The 19,636-nt window shown below is 42.4% G+C and overlaps 1 protein-coding gene across 3 annotated transcripts; it reads left to right on the top strand.

Annotated features, from left to right (window-relative positions):
- The first annotated feature begins 2,920 nt into the window (after positions 1 to 2,920).
- Positions 2,921 to 12,940, top strand: DYNLT3 (dynein light chain Tctex-type 3). Of its 3 annotated transcripts, none has more exons than XM_048494769.1 (5): positions 2,921 to 3,076; positions 4,484 to 4,525; positions 6,061 to 6,184; positions 8,582 to 8,659; positions 11,523 to 12,940. In XM_048494769.1, exons 1-5 carry the CDS (start codon positions 3,026 to 3,028, stop codon positions 11,597 to 11,599), a joined length of 372 nt encoding a protein of 123 aa, XP_048350726.1. In that variant the 5' UTR covers positions 2,921 to 3,025; the 3' UTR covers positions 11,600 to 12,940. The 3 variants fall into 3 exon arrangements, with proteins under 3 accessions (XP_048350726.1, XP_048350727.1, XP_048350729.1); XM_048494770.1 differs by having other exon boundaries at positions 2,921 to 3,055; XM_048494772.1 differs by lacking the exon at positions 2,921 to 3,076 and adding an exon at positions 3,307 to 3,709.
- Positions 12,941 to 19,636: the final 6,696 nt, after the last annotated feature.

Here is a 19,636-nt window from a genome sequence, read left to right on the forward strand (position 1 = left end):
TACACTCATACACTTTCTTCTTCCCACAAAGATTTTCATTAGAAAAGAAACTGACAACTCCATGCATACAAAGGGATGTACACATAGATAACTCTTTAACTGAAATAATCGGAGAAATGCATTCAGAAGTTGCACATGCATATCACAATGCACATAAAATGCTAGATCAGGACAATTATGTAGAAAATGTATCATTGGGCATTTTGCACAGGCAAGGCTGCTGATCTAGGACCGCCAATGCCAAGAATAAGTCAGACACCACCTGAGTAGATCCTGTGGCCATGGAGGAGTTTCACCTCTATAACGATGAGCTAATTCTCACTTGCCTCTAGAGTAGCACTGCCTGGAATTCTCTCTATGGCCCACTCCGCACAAGCCAAAAACAATGCCTCAGGCATGGTAAAAACACAGTTCCTTGGACACACTTTGCATGGCTGCCACTTCCATACCGAGGCAGCACTGTGCTCCCTGCCCCCAACTGGCAGGGAAATGCTGTTTTTCAGACACGCTCAATGAGAAAGGTTTTTGAAAAACAGTGTTGTGCACCTGGTGCCATGCGAATGGCACCGGGTTGGAGGTGCCCCTTTTTAGGCACCTCCTGTTTTTTTTAAACACCTATCCTCTCCCTGTGCAGCTCTGCAGGAACGAGGAGATACGCCCATGCTGCCCTCCAACCCGAGAGCAGCACCATAGCCATGGGGTTGTGTTCTTTCGTCCCTGCGGAGCTCTGCAGGAAGAGAAGGTAGGTTTTAAAAAAAACAGGAGGTGCCTCCATATGGAATGGTCCCGTGGCTCCACCGTCATAATGTATGCCAGTATGCAGCCACTTCATTGGCCTGTGCTGAGTGGGCCTAAGTTTCCTCCCCACTTTGAAAACTGCTGTTGGGTAGAAAATGACACTTAAATCATTTCAAGTTCGTTTAATCCATACTAGTGTCTCTTTTTTTGCCATCAAGTCACAACTGATTTATGGCAACCCCTCGGGTTTTCAAGACAAGAGATGATTACTGGGCATTTTGCATAGGAGTGGGAGACCATCAAGGAATACAGTGGAACCTAGATTTTCATTGGCAATTCGTCCGGGAAACCTCGGCGAAAAATGAAACCAACGAAAACTGAGGCTCCCATTGGCAAGCAATGGAGCAGCAGAGGGTTGCTGGTTTTCGTCGTGAAAATAGCGCGTATGTGCCAACAAAAACCGGCGAAAACTGAAGAAATCGACGAGAACCGAGACACCTTTTCATTGAAAAAAAAAGACAAAAACCGAAACCGACAAAAACCAACGGCAACGATAACCGAGGTTCCACTGTACCAGGGTTCTTATGCAGAGGAAGGCAATGGCAAACACCCCCGTTAGTCTTTTTTTCCCTTGAAAATCCTATTGGGTTGCCATAAGTCTGCTGTGACTTGATGGCACTTTACATACATATGAATGGGTCTAGAGTCAAAATGAGAGGAAACAACACATTTCCAGAAGGTAAAGACACTTTTCATGAAAAAACACTGATGGCTTGATTTTACTTTTACCACCAACACCTCCAAACCTGTGGAGATTGAGGGCTGCATATATGTAAGTACTATCTTCATTCTGTTATGGCAACACCACCAGCAAAATACATCAAGGCGCTGCCACCAAGCAGGCTCTGATTAATGGGACCTGTTCAGTCTACGGCTGAAGCTGGGAAGAAAGAGTTGGCCCTCATGAATGTTCTGACCTCTGTTTCCCCCAAGAGACCCTTTAATCTGTGTGGGTAATAGTTCCTTCACAATTTAAAGAACGGTAGGGGATTGGTTTGTAGTCAAGTCATCCTTCAAGTCAGATTCTGCCACCAAAATAATACTTTGGCATACAAAGAATACTTCCCCAAACCTGTTAAAGCACTGCAAGAGGGGTCACTTGGGGACTGAGGACATAGGGTCTTTCTTCCCTTGCCCATGAAATGTTCAGATATGCCCAGAGACCATGCCCACAATCTCATCAGTTCTCAAGTAGAAAGGGTTTCCTGGAGTGCATGGTGGGTGGGGTGGAAGGCATACCTTCCTTCACTGAACCTGAGGAAACTTCATACCTTCATACTAATTCAAGAAATCTTTACCCACTATTTCTGGTTCCTAGGATTTCCGTTGCCCTGAACTAAAATAGCTTTCAAAATTTTCCAGATCAACACAAGATCTTGTTATATGTCAGTGAATGATTAATTCATTTCGATGGTATAAAGCCAAAATACAATCAAGGGGTTTTGCTTTAGGTTTTGGCTTAACTCGTGAAAAGTAGGGAAAAAATGATTTTTAGCCTATTAGTTAAATTGATTTGATTGATTAAACTGGTGCCACTGATTAAACAGGAAGCAATTTATATACGGCATTAAAATGTTCCAAAACCAAGAGTGGAAGATGCATAGTTTCCTATGTTTCCAATTCCATAGTTTCCTAAACGGTGATTTTGGAAACACTCGTGACCATCACCTAAAACGTTAAAAAAAACCAAAGGTTTCTTTGTAAGTATTGTATGGTCCATGCTTGTATAGACATAATTAAATCAGTTACGATTAAGGAATAAAACGTCTTTGATCAAGTGATTCCCTTACTGAAAAGAGGAAGCATGAAAATTGAACTCTACCAGGGAATCCCATATGTGTGCGGGTACGCAGCTTGAACATGCTCAAGTGGATTCCTCACAGCATATTTATGAGTTGCAATCGTTATAAATTAATTCGTTTTTCAAAGACAAAACAAGTTCTTTTTTAAAGATTGCAACTCCATTTGGTAGGGTGGGTGTGCGGGAACGTCAGAGAACTATCGCGTCGAACGGATTCAGGTTTGCCACTGAAGGCCGATTCCAGTCAAGACGCATGCTACGCTTACAAACGTGGGAAAGCACCTTTTCCAGCGGTTATCCGTTTTAGCCGGCAGAGGGAGCTACAGAAAGAGTTGGCGTCCCCAGTCGGAGAGAAGGTGGGGCTGCTCATCTCTGATCGTCAACGTCGAGAATAAGGCGGTCGCTGCCTGAGCAGATCCTGTGGCCATGGAAGAGTTTCACCCCCATAACGACGAGGTAATTCGCACTTCCCCCTCGGTGAGCCCTGCTTGGAATGATCTCCGCGTTCCCTTCCTTGCCGGCTCGAGTTAGCATTATCCCAAGCGCGGATGGATTTCATTCTTCGCGGAGACGTTCTGTGCGGTCAGATTTGTTTTGCTGGTTGGCGGATGAATCAAGAGAACCCTCCGCCAGCCTTGCTTGTCTGTGGGTGGGGGAAGGAGGCTGGTCCAGCCGGCTCCATAGGAGCCGGCTGAGTGGATTTCACGCGATCGCCGCTTGAAAAGCAGGGGAGTGCTTTGTCATAACAAGGCGGAGCCCTGTGATGAAACAGCGAGTTGAAGTCCTCGGCCTGCATGAAATGCCGAATGAAGGCGATCTCTTTCGGACAAGCACTGCCTGGTTCAGGCCCACCTCCAAAATTTAGATAATGAGACTCTGCCCCGAGAGCTGCAGCATTAAACGCTGCTGACTCTGTTCCGCGATAGAGAGTCGCATTTCTGATGTTGTCGAAAGAAAAAGAAACTTGCCAGAACTTTATTTTTTATAGAAAGAGATCGTTGTCGTTTGCACCCTTGACTAGAAAGCAAAACTCTTTCGTCTCACTGTGATTCTCCCATCTATTCCCACCCACCCAAGAAATGTACCTTAGTTTTTCTTAGGACTTTCCAGGTGAGATTCCCATCTATCTGTTATGTACCCTGGACCATTTTGGGCCTACTACAAGTAAGAGACGTGTGCAAATTGTGTGGATGGTTGCGTATTTTATTTATTTACTTCATTTATCATCCACCTTCTTCACTAAAACTCAAACCAGGTTGCAAAATAAACAAAAACAATTCAGTCATAAAATAGCCAATGAGCAATGCAGTAGGATTACAGTATTTTTGAAGAAAATATGAAAACTGCCCAAGGCATGACATACCTTAAGCAATGTAGAGAGTGAATTAAAAATCAGAAGAGAGTTCTGTAAAAGTAACATGTATGGTGAGCATTGGAATAGACTAGAATCATATTCCTTTGTAAAAGTGATTTCCTGGGCTTCCTTTTAAATTACCCTTAAAAAATGGCTTCCTGTTTTGCACTTTCTGTGGAATGACAGCAGAGTGGAAACCTTCCTGACCTTTGGCAAGCCATTTCATAAAATGGGAGCCACAACAGAGAATGCCTGTGTACAGGCAGTTGCTGATCTTATTTGCTGGGTGTCATTCTCATTTGTTCAAACAAGAAAAGCTATCATAGGGGATTATAGCAGAAGAATTGATATTGCAAGTATGTGGGTCCAAGGCCATTAAGGGATTTGTAGATGTTAACCTAATACCCTGAACTGAACCTGGTGGTAACTTATTGAGAATCGTGGAGTGACTGCAGAATAGGTATGGTATGAAAGCTGTTTCATTTTTCTTCTCAAAACACTGTGACGTGCTGTTGTTGATTTTTTTATAGATGACTTTTAACACTGAAGAAGCCCACAGTATTGTAAAGGACGTAAGTTAAGCTTCTTTGATATATTTAATATGCCTCTGATTAGTGCTGTTTTCTTATTTGACTAATAACATTAGGAAAAATGTTCATCTACAGAAGACTTACTCAATATATTTACAAGAAATTCTGAATTTTGTAAATGGTCAAGACAATTAATATCAATTACCTTGAATTTTAATCAGAAAATATTTTGTTCGTGTTCTGTTTCATTCTGCTCAGGAGAACACAGAATATACTCTGTAGTTCTGTGTTTCGGGTCTAAGAGATTTCGGATCTCCAGGCTTCTCCCTCTATTAAACTCTTCTGCTATCCTACGAGCATGTCTGAGAATTGCTGTGTTTGCTGCGACTAAGAGACATTAGTCGCAGCAAACTGTGACTGATTAACTGTGGATAGTTAAATCCACAGACTCCCTATGTCTGCTGAAAAATCTGACATGGCAGGGAGGGGGGGAGCCTTGATTGTTGAGAGACAAAGGGAGGGAGAGAAGGGGAAAACCTTGGCATGCCAAGAGGGAGGAAGAATCCTTGGCATGCTGTTGAGAGGGGGGGAAGCCTTGGGGCGCTTCTGAGGGTTGGTAGGGTGGGTGTGCGGGAACGTCAACCCACCTATCTTTGCAAGTTTCTTATGGTTCTCCACTTGTCTGTATGCTAATAGTAAAGGTAGTCAGATCTGAAGATACTTTAATCTGATGAGTGGAGTTGCAAACAGGCAAGACAGACCTTTCTACAAACCTGAAAAATTCCCCAGCTTTGCAGAAGAACCTGAAATCTTTAAAAGATACATTGGGGTTTTTAGATACCGTATATACTTGCGTATAAGCCAAATTTTTCAGCCCTGTTTTAAGGCTGAAAAATGCCCCTCGGCTTATACATGAGTCACCGGGCTCTTCAGGCCTCTGCCGAGGCTGGGGGCGTGGCCCAGGACGACCTCCCTGCGGCTGCATAAGCCTCTTGTTGCTGCCCTCCTGGGAGGGGGAAAGGGAGGCAAAGGGAGCTCCTAATTTGGGCAGTGACATCAGGAGGAGTCACTGCCCAAATAAGGAGCTCCCTCTGCCTGCTGGCTGGCTGGGCTTCTTCAAACCCCAGCTTTCCACCCTCGGCTTATACGTGAGTCAATAAGTTTTCGCAGGCTTTGGTGGTAAAATTAGGTGCCTCGGCTTATACACCGGTTGGCTTATACACGAGTATATACGATAGTTTGCAGAAAGCCAGGTCAGTGGGAGCTTTCCTGACTTCTCCAGGTAGACCATTTCACAAGGGAGTAGCCCCAACAGACTCAACTAAATTATTGCTAGAAGTTCTTACACATTCTGTTTCTGCTGATTTTTTCCCATTGTGGTGGATTCTGTACAGAAAGTACAGTATACTATTTCTAAGACTTATCCCAGTGAATTGTGTTTCTAAGTTTAAGATCTGCAGCTTGGGATAACAAATTAGAAATTATCTGCAGCATTTGAGTTATCTTGCAAATAATTGTGTAAGTAAATTCATTGTATAAATTGATTCTTATATGTTTTATCATGTTTCCATATTCAGTGCATAGAAGGTGTTCTGGGCAAGGCAGATTACAATCATGACAAAGTTAATCATTGGACCGCAGCTATAGTAGAACAGTCTCTAACACATCTGGTAAAACTGGGGAAAACATATAAATACATTGGTAAGTATGTATATATGTGTGCAAATTTTATGTTATTTCTGGCTAAAAATGATTTTAAGGTCCATTTCTGGAGACAGGAGATACTCTTCAGGTTCCATGCACTTTTCCCTATACCCGCCTAGATCCCTGAAGGCCCTTTTGATATGTTTTCTAGCTTACTAATTTTTATTGTAATAAATGTATGTAAATGTTGGGCTGAGATCTAAGAAACTGTGGATTGGATTCAGCCATCTTTTTAATTGAATATTGCCCAGTTTCCCTCCCTATACTGCCCTGCCCCCATCCCAGATGGCTTTTGTACATGCTGGTTCTGTAACACCCAACATAGCGTTTTTGACTTCTCCTTTCTTTTTCACCAGCAGAAAAGCTGATTGGATCCAATCCTGGGGCATCTACTTAAATGCAGTGTTTTTCATCACCAGTAAAAGAGATTACAGAATATTACTTAGTGAATTCTGTGAATCAATGGAACTTGCTTCAAGCGATGGATTTACAGTAGACCATAATACTTATTTAAACTGTGTGTGTATGTCTTCAGACTGACTCATATAACAAGAAAGTGCTTGGTGAAAGCATAAAGTTACCAAAAGGTTTACTGATCTTGGTCAGTTACACACAAGGTGTTGGCTGCATGGTGGAGGCAAATGTCCTCTGCAGTATGGACATATTTCCTCTAGCCCTGCTTTCACTTTCCACTCTCTCTGCAGCAAGCAAATCCATTTATAGCACTATTTTAATTTTGCTTTGCTGCCAGAGTGGGACAGATTTGCTAGTGTGCACAGTTTTACCCAGGACCTCTTCCCTCTGCCTGCAGCCACCTAGTCTTACCCCAACACTCCCTCATGCTGCTTTGAATGCTTCCCCCTTGACTTCCTCCCTATGGCCGACTACTTCCTGCTCCTTGTCCTGTCATATTATTTCTATTGCCCATGCCCTCCCTGCACCTGCATGTCTTTAGATTTAAAAAATGAAATAACCATATCGATTGATTGACAAATTGATACTAACAGTGAAAAAAGTGAAAATAATAAGACTAGTCAATCAGTCCAAACACCTGATTTGCCCCTGCATTTGATCAACATACTGGGACATCTCCAGCCCATCGGTCTTTGGCACTTGGGTTTACAGCACATTGGGAGACAGTTCCTTTAAAAATATTGCTTCTTCATTAGGCACAGGAAGTCACACTTTTGTATTTCATGCTTGGCTGGTTTATCTTCCTGGTGCAATGCAGCAGTACTTGTTTATAACAGAATTGGTTACTACCACAAAGATCATTTTTCCCAGAGGCTACTGATTATCCTGCAGTAGAAGATTAACTTGGCATTTTTAGTAGATTCTGCATAAACCTACAATCTTAAGCTTTCTGAAGAGAACAGTCCACTTCTTTGAAATAAGGAGAAATACCTCTCTTTCCCTGAGAGAGCAGAATATGGTGGTAGAGCATCTGCTTAGAATGCAGAGGGTCCCAGGTTCAGTCCCCAGCATCTCCAGCTAAGGGGTAGTGGGTGATGTTGAAGACAGAGACCCACTGCTCGTCTGAGTGGACAGACTAAGATGGACACAGATGGACTAATAGACTGATTCAGTACAAGGCAGCTTCAGGTGTCCCCAAAAGGAAACCTGAGAGATTTAGCTGAGAGGCACTTCACATATTCTGCTGTAGTATAAATGAAGTTTGTCTTGCTCTCATATTCCCATCTAGGCTGTTCTGTACTATAAAACATTCCTGGGGGGAAAGTGGGCTGGTTTGAATAATTTGTCCCTGTTTTGCTTTCTTAGGCGTTTTCCACACAGAAAAGGGCTTGTGTGACTCCTTTGTGACAGCCAGCATACTGGCAGGAGGGCTCCCATATGGCAGGTTTCCTTGCATTTTCGCTGCCCCAGTTGCCTGTTTTCTCTTCCGCCAGGTGCTTTTTGAAGGTTTTTTTAATCAGCTATTGACAAATCATTAATAGGGTCCTCTAAATTTCCAGTTTTCTAAATTAAGTCTTTATCTCTTTTTTTCTTGCAGATAAATTGGGGCAAGGCATATCTCCATAATGAAAGGAGTTAGAAACTTTCTAGCAAAATGAAATCTGGAAATTCAAAGATCCTAATAAACAGATTGTCAGAATACGTCAATTGCTGATTTTTTTTTAAAGCCTTGTGGTGGCAGAAGGAAATGGCCATATTGGGGGACAGGGCAGGACAAAGGGGTTGTGGCTCTTTCCTAAAACATCACAACTGGTTTGGGAAAGATTACAGGAAAGACCAGATAAGCCTGAGAAGCGCAGAAGCACCACAGTGCTGTGGGGAAGCAGGAATACAAACCCACTTCCTAATATAATCTAAGCACAGGTGACCATCGCATGCGTAACTGACCTAACAAACTGACAGATTTTGTTCTTCTTTCAGTTACATGTGCAGTGATGCAGAAGTGTGGAGCTGGTTTGCACACAGCAAGCTCATGTTTTTGGGATACCACAACTGATGGTAAGTGCTACGCCCAGAATCTAGACAGATGACTTCATTGGGAAAAAAGCAAGACCTTTTATTTCATTATTAATAGGAAATTCTGTATATAATGATTGAAAGGCTGTTTAACAGGATATTTAAAATAATATAATTTGTATTGTCTGGAATTAGGATAATTAGGCCAGAACAAGACACAGTTGCTTGTAATCTGTCTCCAACTCATTGTTTTAATAAAAAGGAGCTTTTTAATAAAAAGAAGATGCTTCATTGCCAACTGCTGTCCCACACAAAAATGCTTGCAGCCCCACAGGAAAAGATATGGGTCCGCATAATTTTTTGCAAAGAGAAGAAACACATCTTGAGAGGAGGAGTTTGAGACTGTTGGTAAAAGAGTTAAGTAGTCTCTTCTCCCACCAGTCCTCCATTCATTATATCAGGTTCTCACAGCTGTGTTTGTCAAGAAAAAATACATTGAGAGAAAGCTTCATGCCGTTCCAAATAATCATGTTTGGCCCTTAGTGCCAGAAATGTGGTTAAATGGAAGTGCAGCACAGCTGCCTGCTCTGTAAAGTACATATGTCCTTGCCACTTGTTTTTTTCTTCCATTTTAAGGCCCTAATTTTCAGGCAATAACAGCTTGAACCTTATCATTTGTAGTCCATCTGTCTCTCATTTACAACAAGACTAATTTGAAGGTAAAGCAGAGAAAAATGAATTGTTAGCAGTATGTTTTTAAGGCAGAAAATGTTCTCCTTCGTTTTATTAGCTTAGTGTTCACATCAGCCTGTGCAATGAAGCCTTAGTCTATGTACACATATTTAGGGAGCTCATTTGCTGCCCAAGGAGAAGAGAAAGTGGCCAAGGGCCCATAGTAAAACACTGAACAATCAATTTTGTGGAATAAAAACTGGCCACAGCCTGTTTTGTTCATTTGCTGGTTAAGATAGCAGGAGCGCAGCATAGGGGGACTGATTCAACCACTGTGCAGCATCCTTGCTATCCCTCAGTGCTACCCTTCCCCCAGGCTGAGGGAACTGGGAGCAGCAGGACAGCGGGAGCCATCTGGGTGCTAGTCTCTAAATGAAACTTGCTGCCTGGGAGTGCAAGCCACCTTCTATCCCTTTCTGGGCATGCAGCAGCAAGGCTCACCCCACCCCCAAGGCTCCCTATGGGGCCCCCCACAAATGTGGAGGGCTAGCAGATCAGTCCCTATGTGCAAGCCGCCTAGCTGTGACAAATTAAACAACAAACAAGCAAACAAAATGCATGGAATGCAGAAAAAGAGAGTGGGAAGAGCTGGCAGAAGAGGCAGAAGCCTGCTTCAATGGCCTTAAATGGCTAGGCCACCTCCACTCCACCCCTCAGCCACCTCACCTGCTCATGCCAGCCGGCCTTTAGCAGCCCCACCCCTGTGGACACCATGCAGCCGGCATGGGGGCAGATCCTCAACCCCTCCCCCGCTCCTGGGCAGCAACAATAATCCCCTTTAAGTCCTGGGCCGCGCTTTATAAAACATGCATCTTTAGCAATCATGAGAAAAAGTTTAATGTGGTAGTTAAGTTGGTAATGTTCATCCGTTCTATATAAATCCCTGTGAAGGAAAAAGTGATTGGTCAGCCTGTTTCATTCTCAGTTACCTAGTAAGCAACAGTAGAACTTATTTCTTTTCATTTTGAAGAACATGCTAACGAAAAGGGAAAACATGTCATTATCAGAAACACTAAGATACTTGGCACACTTGAGCTAGCCACAAGAATTAAAGAGTTTTGAATATGATAAATTGCTAATAAACACACACAGGTTCTGTGGCTATTTAATATTTACATTAATATGAGGGGAAGGGAAAGGAGATTGTAAGCCCCTTCTGAGTCTTCTTGAAGGAGAGAAAGGGAGGGGGGAATGGTATAAATCCGAACTCTTCTTTTTCTTCTTCCTTCTTCTTCCTTCTTCTTCTAATATTGACTTTCATGCCCTTGGCTTTGGTGTTTGGAGTGGACCCTGCCTTCTCTGCTGGGTGACAGCAACAGCCGCTCATATTGGAGAAAGTCCACCTTTTGGTACCGAAGAGGGAAGGCAGATGTATATCGGGAATTCATTGTTAATGCTTTAAATTTAATTTTCTATAATGATGGCTCATTTTAAATTGCTGTGGCATGTAGAGATGGCAGATAAGACTTCCCCCTCCCCATGCTGTTTTCCTGGCTTCACATAGCCCCCAGGACAGGAAAATGGCACAGGTGTAACCTCTCCCCTCATGTATTATGGGTCCCCCCATGTGTCTGAATATTAAGTTTTATTTTTTAAAGAAAATCACTGCGGGCTCCAAATATGGATCACCCATCTCACATCTGATTCAGCCGTGAGTTAAACAGAAGCAGGCTTTTATCCAGGAGGCAGTAATGTTCTAAGGGCAGCTTTCCCAAATAATCAGTTTCCCCAGAAATGGGTCAGAGGGTGGGAGGGGAAAACATGGAAGATACCCAGCCATCAGCACATGCTGCTGATGAATTACTGGGTTCCATCCAAGTCCTGAACTGAAGACATAGTATGTTCTGAACAGAGAATCATATTGTCTATGTATATATTATAGCAGTGGGTCATGGTCAGAGCTAGAATCTCAGTGTGGTTTACCAACAGACTCTATGCTCTTCATGTGCTTTTAATATTATTAAAGATTTTCTATTACTAAAGGCATTGTCTGAGTTTTTAACCTAAGCATGTTTACTCAGTAAGCCCACATTAATTTCCTGTTAAGCACAGCTCATACCGTAGCAAGGGAAATGTTCTGTTTGTTATTTTTGCAAAGGAGTTTATGGTTGATACCTTTCCCACTCAAGACTGAGAAGAAAACCTGACTACTTTTTTCTTAAATCCATTATAGGTACCTGCACAGTCAGATGGGAAAATCGAACAATGAACTGTGTTGTGAATGTTTTTGCTGTAGCCATTCTCCTGTAGCCAGCTGAACAAGGCACTTTAAGTTACACCAAAGCCTTTAAGAACAAACTATCAAATAGAGTTCAGTGTAAGAATTATTTTAAAAATGTAGTATTTATACACTAAAGTGATATGAACTATGCTTTTAAGAGGTCTCTGCACAAAGTGTATATGATGGTAAAATATTGTTAACATATATGATGGTAAAATATTATTAACATATATGATGGTAAAATATTATTTCTCAGTTTAGCCGGCCGGAAGCTTCCAAAAGGCAACGGTTCAAACGTTCGAGATCTGTGAATCTTTTTCTCCCATTAAGAACATCCATGTTTGCACCAACATACTGATGCTGCCGTTCACAGAGGTTTAAGAAAAGCCTAACAGTGGAAGAGACTATGATATATAAATAATACACTTTGTGTTGAGTAACAGATGTTAATGGTTTACAGTAGTAATTTCATGCTGTTTCATAGACTTCCTTCGAAGTTTATTACAATTTTTTTCAATAGAATGGCAGACTAGCTTCCCTTCAGGATAGCATGTCCACCTCTGCAAAGTGGAATTTAATTGGAGTGCTAGTATGTTCTAGGGCCCCCGTTCTGGTGGTGAGGCCCTATAAGGCCCAAGCCAGTACCTCATGTGAAGTGAAAGAACACTTTCGGCATGCACTTTTGATTCCATGTGAGATGCTATGGATTTTCTCAGGGATGCACAATATTCCCTCAGAGTAGTAAGATTGATTATCACAGCTTTTGGGCTGCAAATAAGGCTATTTGATAGTGCTTGTTATAGAATATTTCAAAGTATGGCAAGAGGACAGAAAAAAACACCTGAAGGTATATTTTAAAAATTTCTGCTGTTAAGGCACAAAATACTCACAGGCCAAAGCACCTGCTTTTCTCATACATATCATGAATGTTCTGCACGTGAATGTAGTTCTGGTCCTGCAACCAGTAGCCATCAGCACTTTGTTTTATATGCTGTTGAGACTTATTCTTCAGGGCTCTTAAGATTTATTCCCTAAGTTAGAAAAAAATTGGGTTAACCCAGTCTGCAGTATGCGGTAGTAATTGACAGCTCAGTGGGATATCAACAGAATGTAATAAAAAGAAGAGTAAGCACAACACCATGGAGCACGTTATAACTGCATTATAGTCATGTTATGCCACTGAAGAGATTCAAACATAAAGACACTTAGGACTGGGATATAAAATATCGGTAAAGTTGTGTAATCTTCATTATCTGGCATATATTTAAACAGATGTTCTGATTAAATAACAGCCTTTCCCCTTTGAATTATTGTATAGTGATGTGCCTTAGTCAAAACAATATAGAAATCAGGATTCATATGTGGAACTTTGAAACATACACTTGAGATTGGGGATCACTGTGTTTACATTTTAAGATACACTTATCAAAAGCATACTCCCAACCCATGAAATAAATATGACTGATACTATGCTCACATGCTTGGCCATAAGGTCTGGGGAACTCAGAGGGACTTACATCTAAGTTACGGGAATAGATTGAACATCTGACTTATGCCTGGGGGTTTGACATAAGCAGTTAAAAATAGGGATAATTCCTGCTTATGGGGGAGTAAAGTGTACTGAATGCAGTGAAATCATAAACAGACACGACCAGAATTGGGCTTCATGTATTGTTATGGCCAGATCTCTAAAATTTAAGAAATGTTCTATCTCAATCAAATGAATAATTCTATTTCCCTGTTTAGGTGAATCTAACAAGTGATACAAAAATGCATCATATTGTGGTTACTTGTTATCTTTATTAGAATTTGAAACCTACGCTAATACATTCATCATTTGGTATTTTGAAAGCACGAAAAGCAAAGACAATGCTGCAAGTCCAAGTTCTATATCAGTGATGGCGAACCTATGGTACGGGTGCCAGAGGTGGCACTCAGAGCCCTCTCTGTGGGCACGCACAAACAGAGTTTGTCATGGGGGGGGGGGAATTGCTCCCCCCCCCACATCTAGGCTGGCCTGGGCCACTGGGCTCAATTATTAGCATTAAACCTAATTTTGGGGAAGCAATATAGGTAACCCTGTTAAGCACTGTTAAACCCCACTGATTTTCACGCAAAGAAAAAAGCGCGATCCTTTACCTGGAAGTAAGCTCGGTTGCTGGCAATGGGGCTTCTGAGTAAACCCTCCTAGGGTCATGATTCACTAATTCGAAGAGTTGCATGGTTGCTTCAAAGCAAAGCCAACGACTATCACCAAGCTTACTCCTGAGTAACACACACCTCAGAGCCAACCATTTTTTCTAAACTAAAACCTCAGTATTCAGGTTAAATTGCCATGTTGGCACTTGGCGATAAATAAGTGAGTTTTGGGTTACAGTTTGGGCACTTGTTCTCAAAAAGGTTCGCCATCACTGTTCTATATGTTTGGAAATGTTTGACCTCTGCAATAGATTTGCTGTGGATTACAGTAATGTTTAAGTATCAAAGTAGTTGTCTTCATGAAATTGTTATATATTAGGCCAAATAGCAAATATTTTCCAATTTAATACGGAGAAATGGTTGAAATTAATTCACACATCTACAGCAAGAAAATTAAAATTGTTCCATGCAAGGTCCATTGTAGCTGTGGATTCATTTTTTTTATTTTATGAACATAAACTTTTTCCAGTTTTTTCCTGAAACAGCAAAAGACAATCTCTAAGGACAGAATATTTTTAGGGGTGGAAAGAGAGGGAATTATCATTTACATAGAGTTGTGGGAATCAGACATATGTAATATTCAGAAGGACTTGCTAGAAATCTCTGACCCTTAGACAGAGGCATAGGTGCAATTTTGGTTTTTTGTAAGTGTTTGTTACCTTGACTGAGACAGATATTTCCACTAGCTGTTGGATTTCCAGGCTGCTTTTTTATGTACTTTGCTTTAATACTGAGACTCAAAACATACTATTGTGGTGAGATTGCACTAGAAATTATGCTCGTATTATCAAAATAGCTACATTTTAAAAACTAAATAAATAAATAAAAAGATCTGCCTTAACCATACTCTTCGTGTTTTGTATGATTAAGAAAAAACTTGAATATGACTCATTTAAGTCTTGGGATCATCTTGGGATTAGGCCTTGATCACCATTATAAAGTTCTAAGATGACTTCTCAGTTAACACCTACCCACCATACTATGTTGGGAGGGGGTTCAGTCCTCCACCAGCCTCATTTAAATGGTGGGAGCCCTGTGAACACACTGCAGTGTTCTTGCACAGTTCCCATTAATTTAGTTTGGACTTTCACAGAGAATATCCTTATGGAATATAGCATCGTTGCTCCCCTCCCACACGATACCTTTTGCATATCTTTCTTCCATTTGTTCAGACTTAGTGCTTTGTCAAAAATGATTTCCTTATACTCTGTGAAATATTAAAAGAAGAACCACATTTTTCAGATGCTTTGCTGAGCTGCAAGGGTTGAGGGAATGAGCCAGAAGGAGGGGAGGTACAAAATAGTGTTGCTAAGCCTCATGAAGCTGTTTGTCTTCTTATATCCAGAAGGTGGCGTCAGCTCTTAACACAAATAAACTGGGTGAAGAGACTGCATATAGCTGAATTGGTACAAAGCAAAATCTGAAAACAAAATGAGATCACACCTTTTATTAGACCCAACCAAAATAACACAACACCAAAAGCTTTCAAGTTCTCCACAGCCTTTTATCAGGAAAAAGGAAATGAAAAGATGGATGCTTTAAAAACCTTAAAATATAATTAATCAGAATGGTTTTTATGGTTTGAATTGCATGACTTCAACTGGGGGGAATGACTTGTTCTCAGTAAAGCATGGCTGAAACCTCTTATGTGCCACACATTATACCTCTTAAAACTGGCAGAGCATTCTATCCAGGACCTCCATCCTCCCTCCTTTTAATTTTTTAATACCCAGTTCCAGAGAAGTTGAACACTTAATGCACAGTGTTATGTCATTTTGGCTAATCTCATTTATTATTTATTTCATTCTATTTATAGGCCACCCTTCCCCTTACAGGCGCAGGGAGGCTTCCAGCATAAAACGTAACAATCAAATCAATATGCAATTAAACTAGATGGCGTAAAAAACAATTAAAATGTACCAATTTAAAAGAGAAATAGAATAATTTTAAGGGGAGGAGAAGGAGGGAGAGAGGGAGGCCTGCCTGATGGAATACCATTGCTGCCTCAACTGCCTGCCTCAAATTGAACAAATAATAATAACCATAGGCCGGCTGGAACAGATCTGTCTTACAGCCCCTATGAAGTTGTATCAGATCCCACAGGACCTGGGTCTCATCTGACAAAACATTCTACCAGGCTGGGACCAGGGCAGAAAGTGCCCTGACCTGGTCAAGGCCAGTAGGACAGCCTTAGGGACAGGAATCACCTTTCTTTCAAAGAGTTATATGATTTTTTAATGTTAGATATGGAAACAGGCTGTTTAAAAAGCAAAAGGCAACACTGGCCTGTTGCTTACAGTTGAAAAATTCTATAAGCTCTGGTTATGTAAGAGCACATCATGTTGTTAATTACTTGTTTAATGCACCCTGCTTCATAGCAAGAGTTTGTACTAGATCTTCTTTAAATTCCTTCAGATTCTGAGAGCCTTTTCCCGAAGATAGCAAATGAAGATCAGTGCTCGTACCACTGAACTAGACAAGCTGGCATACCCCATGCACAGGTGCCCATCCCACCTGTGCAAGGGACAAATGCACTGGTGGTGGGGGGGTCACTTACCTGGGCAGATGGGTTCTACACAGCTTCTCAGCACCTGATCTGGAAGCTGCCACTGTTACCCAGGCCTGCTGTACAAAATGCTGTGCAGTGTAGTGGGGGTGGGTCAACCTTAGCCAGCCTCCACTGCCTGGCCGGGCTCCATATGCTGGCATAGGCTCTGGTTGAGATATGCCATGATTTTTGTAGCATATTTCTATTCCCCCGCATGGGGAATTTTCAGCCCTGTTTTCTTTCTTTTTTGCTTTGCTGGGGTTCCCATGCTGGAGTTCCAGCACTTTTCTGGGTTGGTTGGAGTGGTGCTATCCCAGCCATCCAGGCCACTCTGGATTGGCTGCAAGAGACCCACCTAGAGGCATTTTCAAAAGGAGGGGCAACTACCAAAAATAACCATGTGTCTGTTGAGTTGAATTTTAGAATGCTAAATGCTAAGTCACAGGTCTGGGTGGTGAATTAACTCTCCTTCTAGAGTTCACACCTTAACACAGTGGTGGCGAACCTATGGCACGGGTGCCAGAGGTGGCACTCAGAGCCCTCTCTGTGGGCACATGCAAACAGAGTGCCCCCCCACACACACATACATGTAGGCTGGCCTGGGCCGCTGGGCTCGATTATCAGCATTAAACCAAAGACCTAGTTTTGGGGAAGCAGTGTAGGTAACCCTGTTAAGCGCTGTTAAACCCCACTAATTTTCATGCGAAGAACTAAAGCACAATCTTTACCTGGGAGTTGGCAGTGGGGGCTTGCTTCTGAGCAAACCCTCCTAGGGTCGTGATTCACTCGTTGGAAGAGTTGCACGATTGCTTCAAAGCAAAGTCACCGACTACCACCAAGCTTACTCCTGAGTAATGCACGCCTTGGGGTCAACTGTTTTAGTCTAAACTAAAACCTCAGTATTCAGGTTAAATTGCCATGTTGGCACTTTGTGATAAATAAGTGGGTTTGGGGTTACAATTTGGGCACTCAGTCTCAAAAAGGTTCGCCATCACTGCCTTAACAGTTGCTAGTTCTCTGGTTTCAGCAGGAAATCAGAAATTAATTTGCCCCAGGTTTCCTGTAAAGACCTTATTCCAACAAATAATTTCTCAGTTTTCTCATTTAAAATGTTGTTTAAAACTGAATATGTCAAAATATGAAAGAATCAAAGATACACCGATCACACTAGCATGTTTTAAAATGAATTACAAATAAAACAACACAATGATAGTCCTACTTTATCTAAATTTCATAACAGTGATTCAAGTTCTAAGTCTTCTTATCCAAGAATTGGCACAATAATTAATCCAAATTTGAGAAATTCCTATGCCATAGCACAGAAAGCCTATGTAGAGTGGGCCTGTGAAAAACCCTCTTTCTGCCAAATTGCCTGTTTTATAATGCTCCTCTGAGTATACAAATGAAATTAAGGAATTAATGTAGATGCTAAGTACCAATCACTAAGTTCCAATTACTATCTTCTGTTTCCTCAGTGGTGCCAACTTCCTTAACAACTGCCACCAAGGATGCTCCATAACCCATTGGAGAGGGCATGCAGCACTGGACTCTTTCTCAGACTCAGAGTGAACAGCAGGGCATTTGGGTGGCAGGAAAATCATCAAGAAGGCACTTAAAACTACTGGGTGACCACTAAGCACTAATACCCAATGGGGTGAGCAAAGTCCATACTGTGTGACAAACATGATTCATTGCAGAATCCTAACTGGTACCCTACCTCCAGAGGGTCCCCTTGAAAGGGTGACTACGGAGTGACAGGTAAGCAGTGGCCTGGACCCCATACCTGCTTCCCTGCTCCCATCGTATGAGGCCAGGTACTGCCTAGGCCATGCAGCCTCCCAAAATCCAGCCCAACATTGTGTTTATGTGGGAATAGCATGAACCACAGCCTCCTGGCGCCATCATCCCTGTCGTGAGATGGGAAAAGATCCCAAGAAAGATTCCTAGGCAAACTGCCAGTGGATGTTTTCAGCCTCAAAAGGGGCTTCTAGTTCATTCTTTTGTCTGGAACCATTGTGTCCAGTAGAGGACAAAGTGTATTAGAGGTTTGGAAGGGCCCTTGGAGCAGCTTGCTGGGCAACCCTTGTACTCATTCCTTTGCAGGACCAGAGCCTTGTGCAGGAGTGGCAGTTTGTTATGGCAGATGGCTAATCCTTCAACACAGTCTGGATGGTACCAACATCTGCCTTAAAGGAATTGTGAGGTGAACTCCTGTCAAAGAAAGATACTAAAAATAATTCCCTTCTCATGAGTCTAGGACAGGGGTAGGGAACCTGCGGCTCTCCAGATGTTCAGGAACTACAATTCCCATCAGCCCCTATCAGCATGGCCAATTGGGTTCCCTACCCATGGTCTAGGACTATGGTTTCTGCCTGGGCTCCATAGCCATGGATGAGCCCATTATGGCACTTCAGTGTGGTTGCTATCACTGCATATGTCTCTGTTTGGCTTTTCTGCAGGTGATGGTTCAACAGGGAGACCTCAGGGCATGGCCAGTACTGTTCCCCTCCCCCACTTCCGCTCTGCTAAATTTGCTATGCTAAGTCCCAGCTCACTCCCTAAAGTGCAGCATTTAACCCGGCCAGCCCTTCCACCAGCTACCCCACTCCATTGAGATGCATGCCATACCAGGAAAGACTCAGTCTGTCTCCCTATGACCCTAGGGAGATGGCATCTTGAGTCATCAGACCTTTATGTGACTTGCAATTCAATAAAGTCTGAGTTGTGCCACAGCTGTGCCCCCATTTGGTTCCAAATGCATAACAGGGGCTTCTCACACCCTACTACATCACCCTCTCCCCTCCCCATCCACAACTTTTCCTTATGGCTGCCTGATGTCATGTCCAAGAGGTAGGTTCTTTCCCAGTGATGCCCATGCTTGGTTGCACATCCTGGTGCTGCTGGTCCCCCATCATGGTCATCTGCCAAACATAGTAGGGGGTCAGCAGCACCTCCAAAGCTTATTTCATACCTGGGTCCCTCCCCCCACAAAGACACACTATGGCTGCTGTGTGATGGCAAGATAGCAAGTGCGGTATCTTATAAGCAAAATGGTCCCCACATCAAAATAAGGAAACACCTGGGCTTCTATGGGGAAGTAATAGTTTCATGTCATTATGCTCCAGAGTTGTGAAATTGTCATACTTTCATCACCTTTCAGTTTCAGTGATGATTCCTGAAAACAGAAAGAGGAAATATATTTGGAACCAGAAGTGCCTACCAACATGCAACGCACATATGCTTGCCAACTGATGAAGATACAGCCTGAAGTCTCAGTACGGCTAATGAAATTAACAAATACAAAGAAGTATCTGGTGAT

This window comes from Sphaerodactylus townsendi, linkage group LG04, assembly GCF_021028975.2.
Source record: "Sphaerodactylus townsendi isolate TG3544 linkage group LG04, MPM_Stown_v2.3, whole genome shotgun sequence".
In the NCBI taxonomy this organism is placed as follows: domain Eukaryota; kingdom Metazoa; phylum Chordata; class Lepidosauria; order Squamata; family Sphaerodactylidae; genus Sphaerodactylus; species Sphaerodactylus townsendi.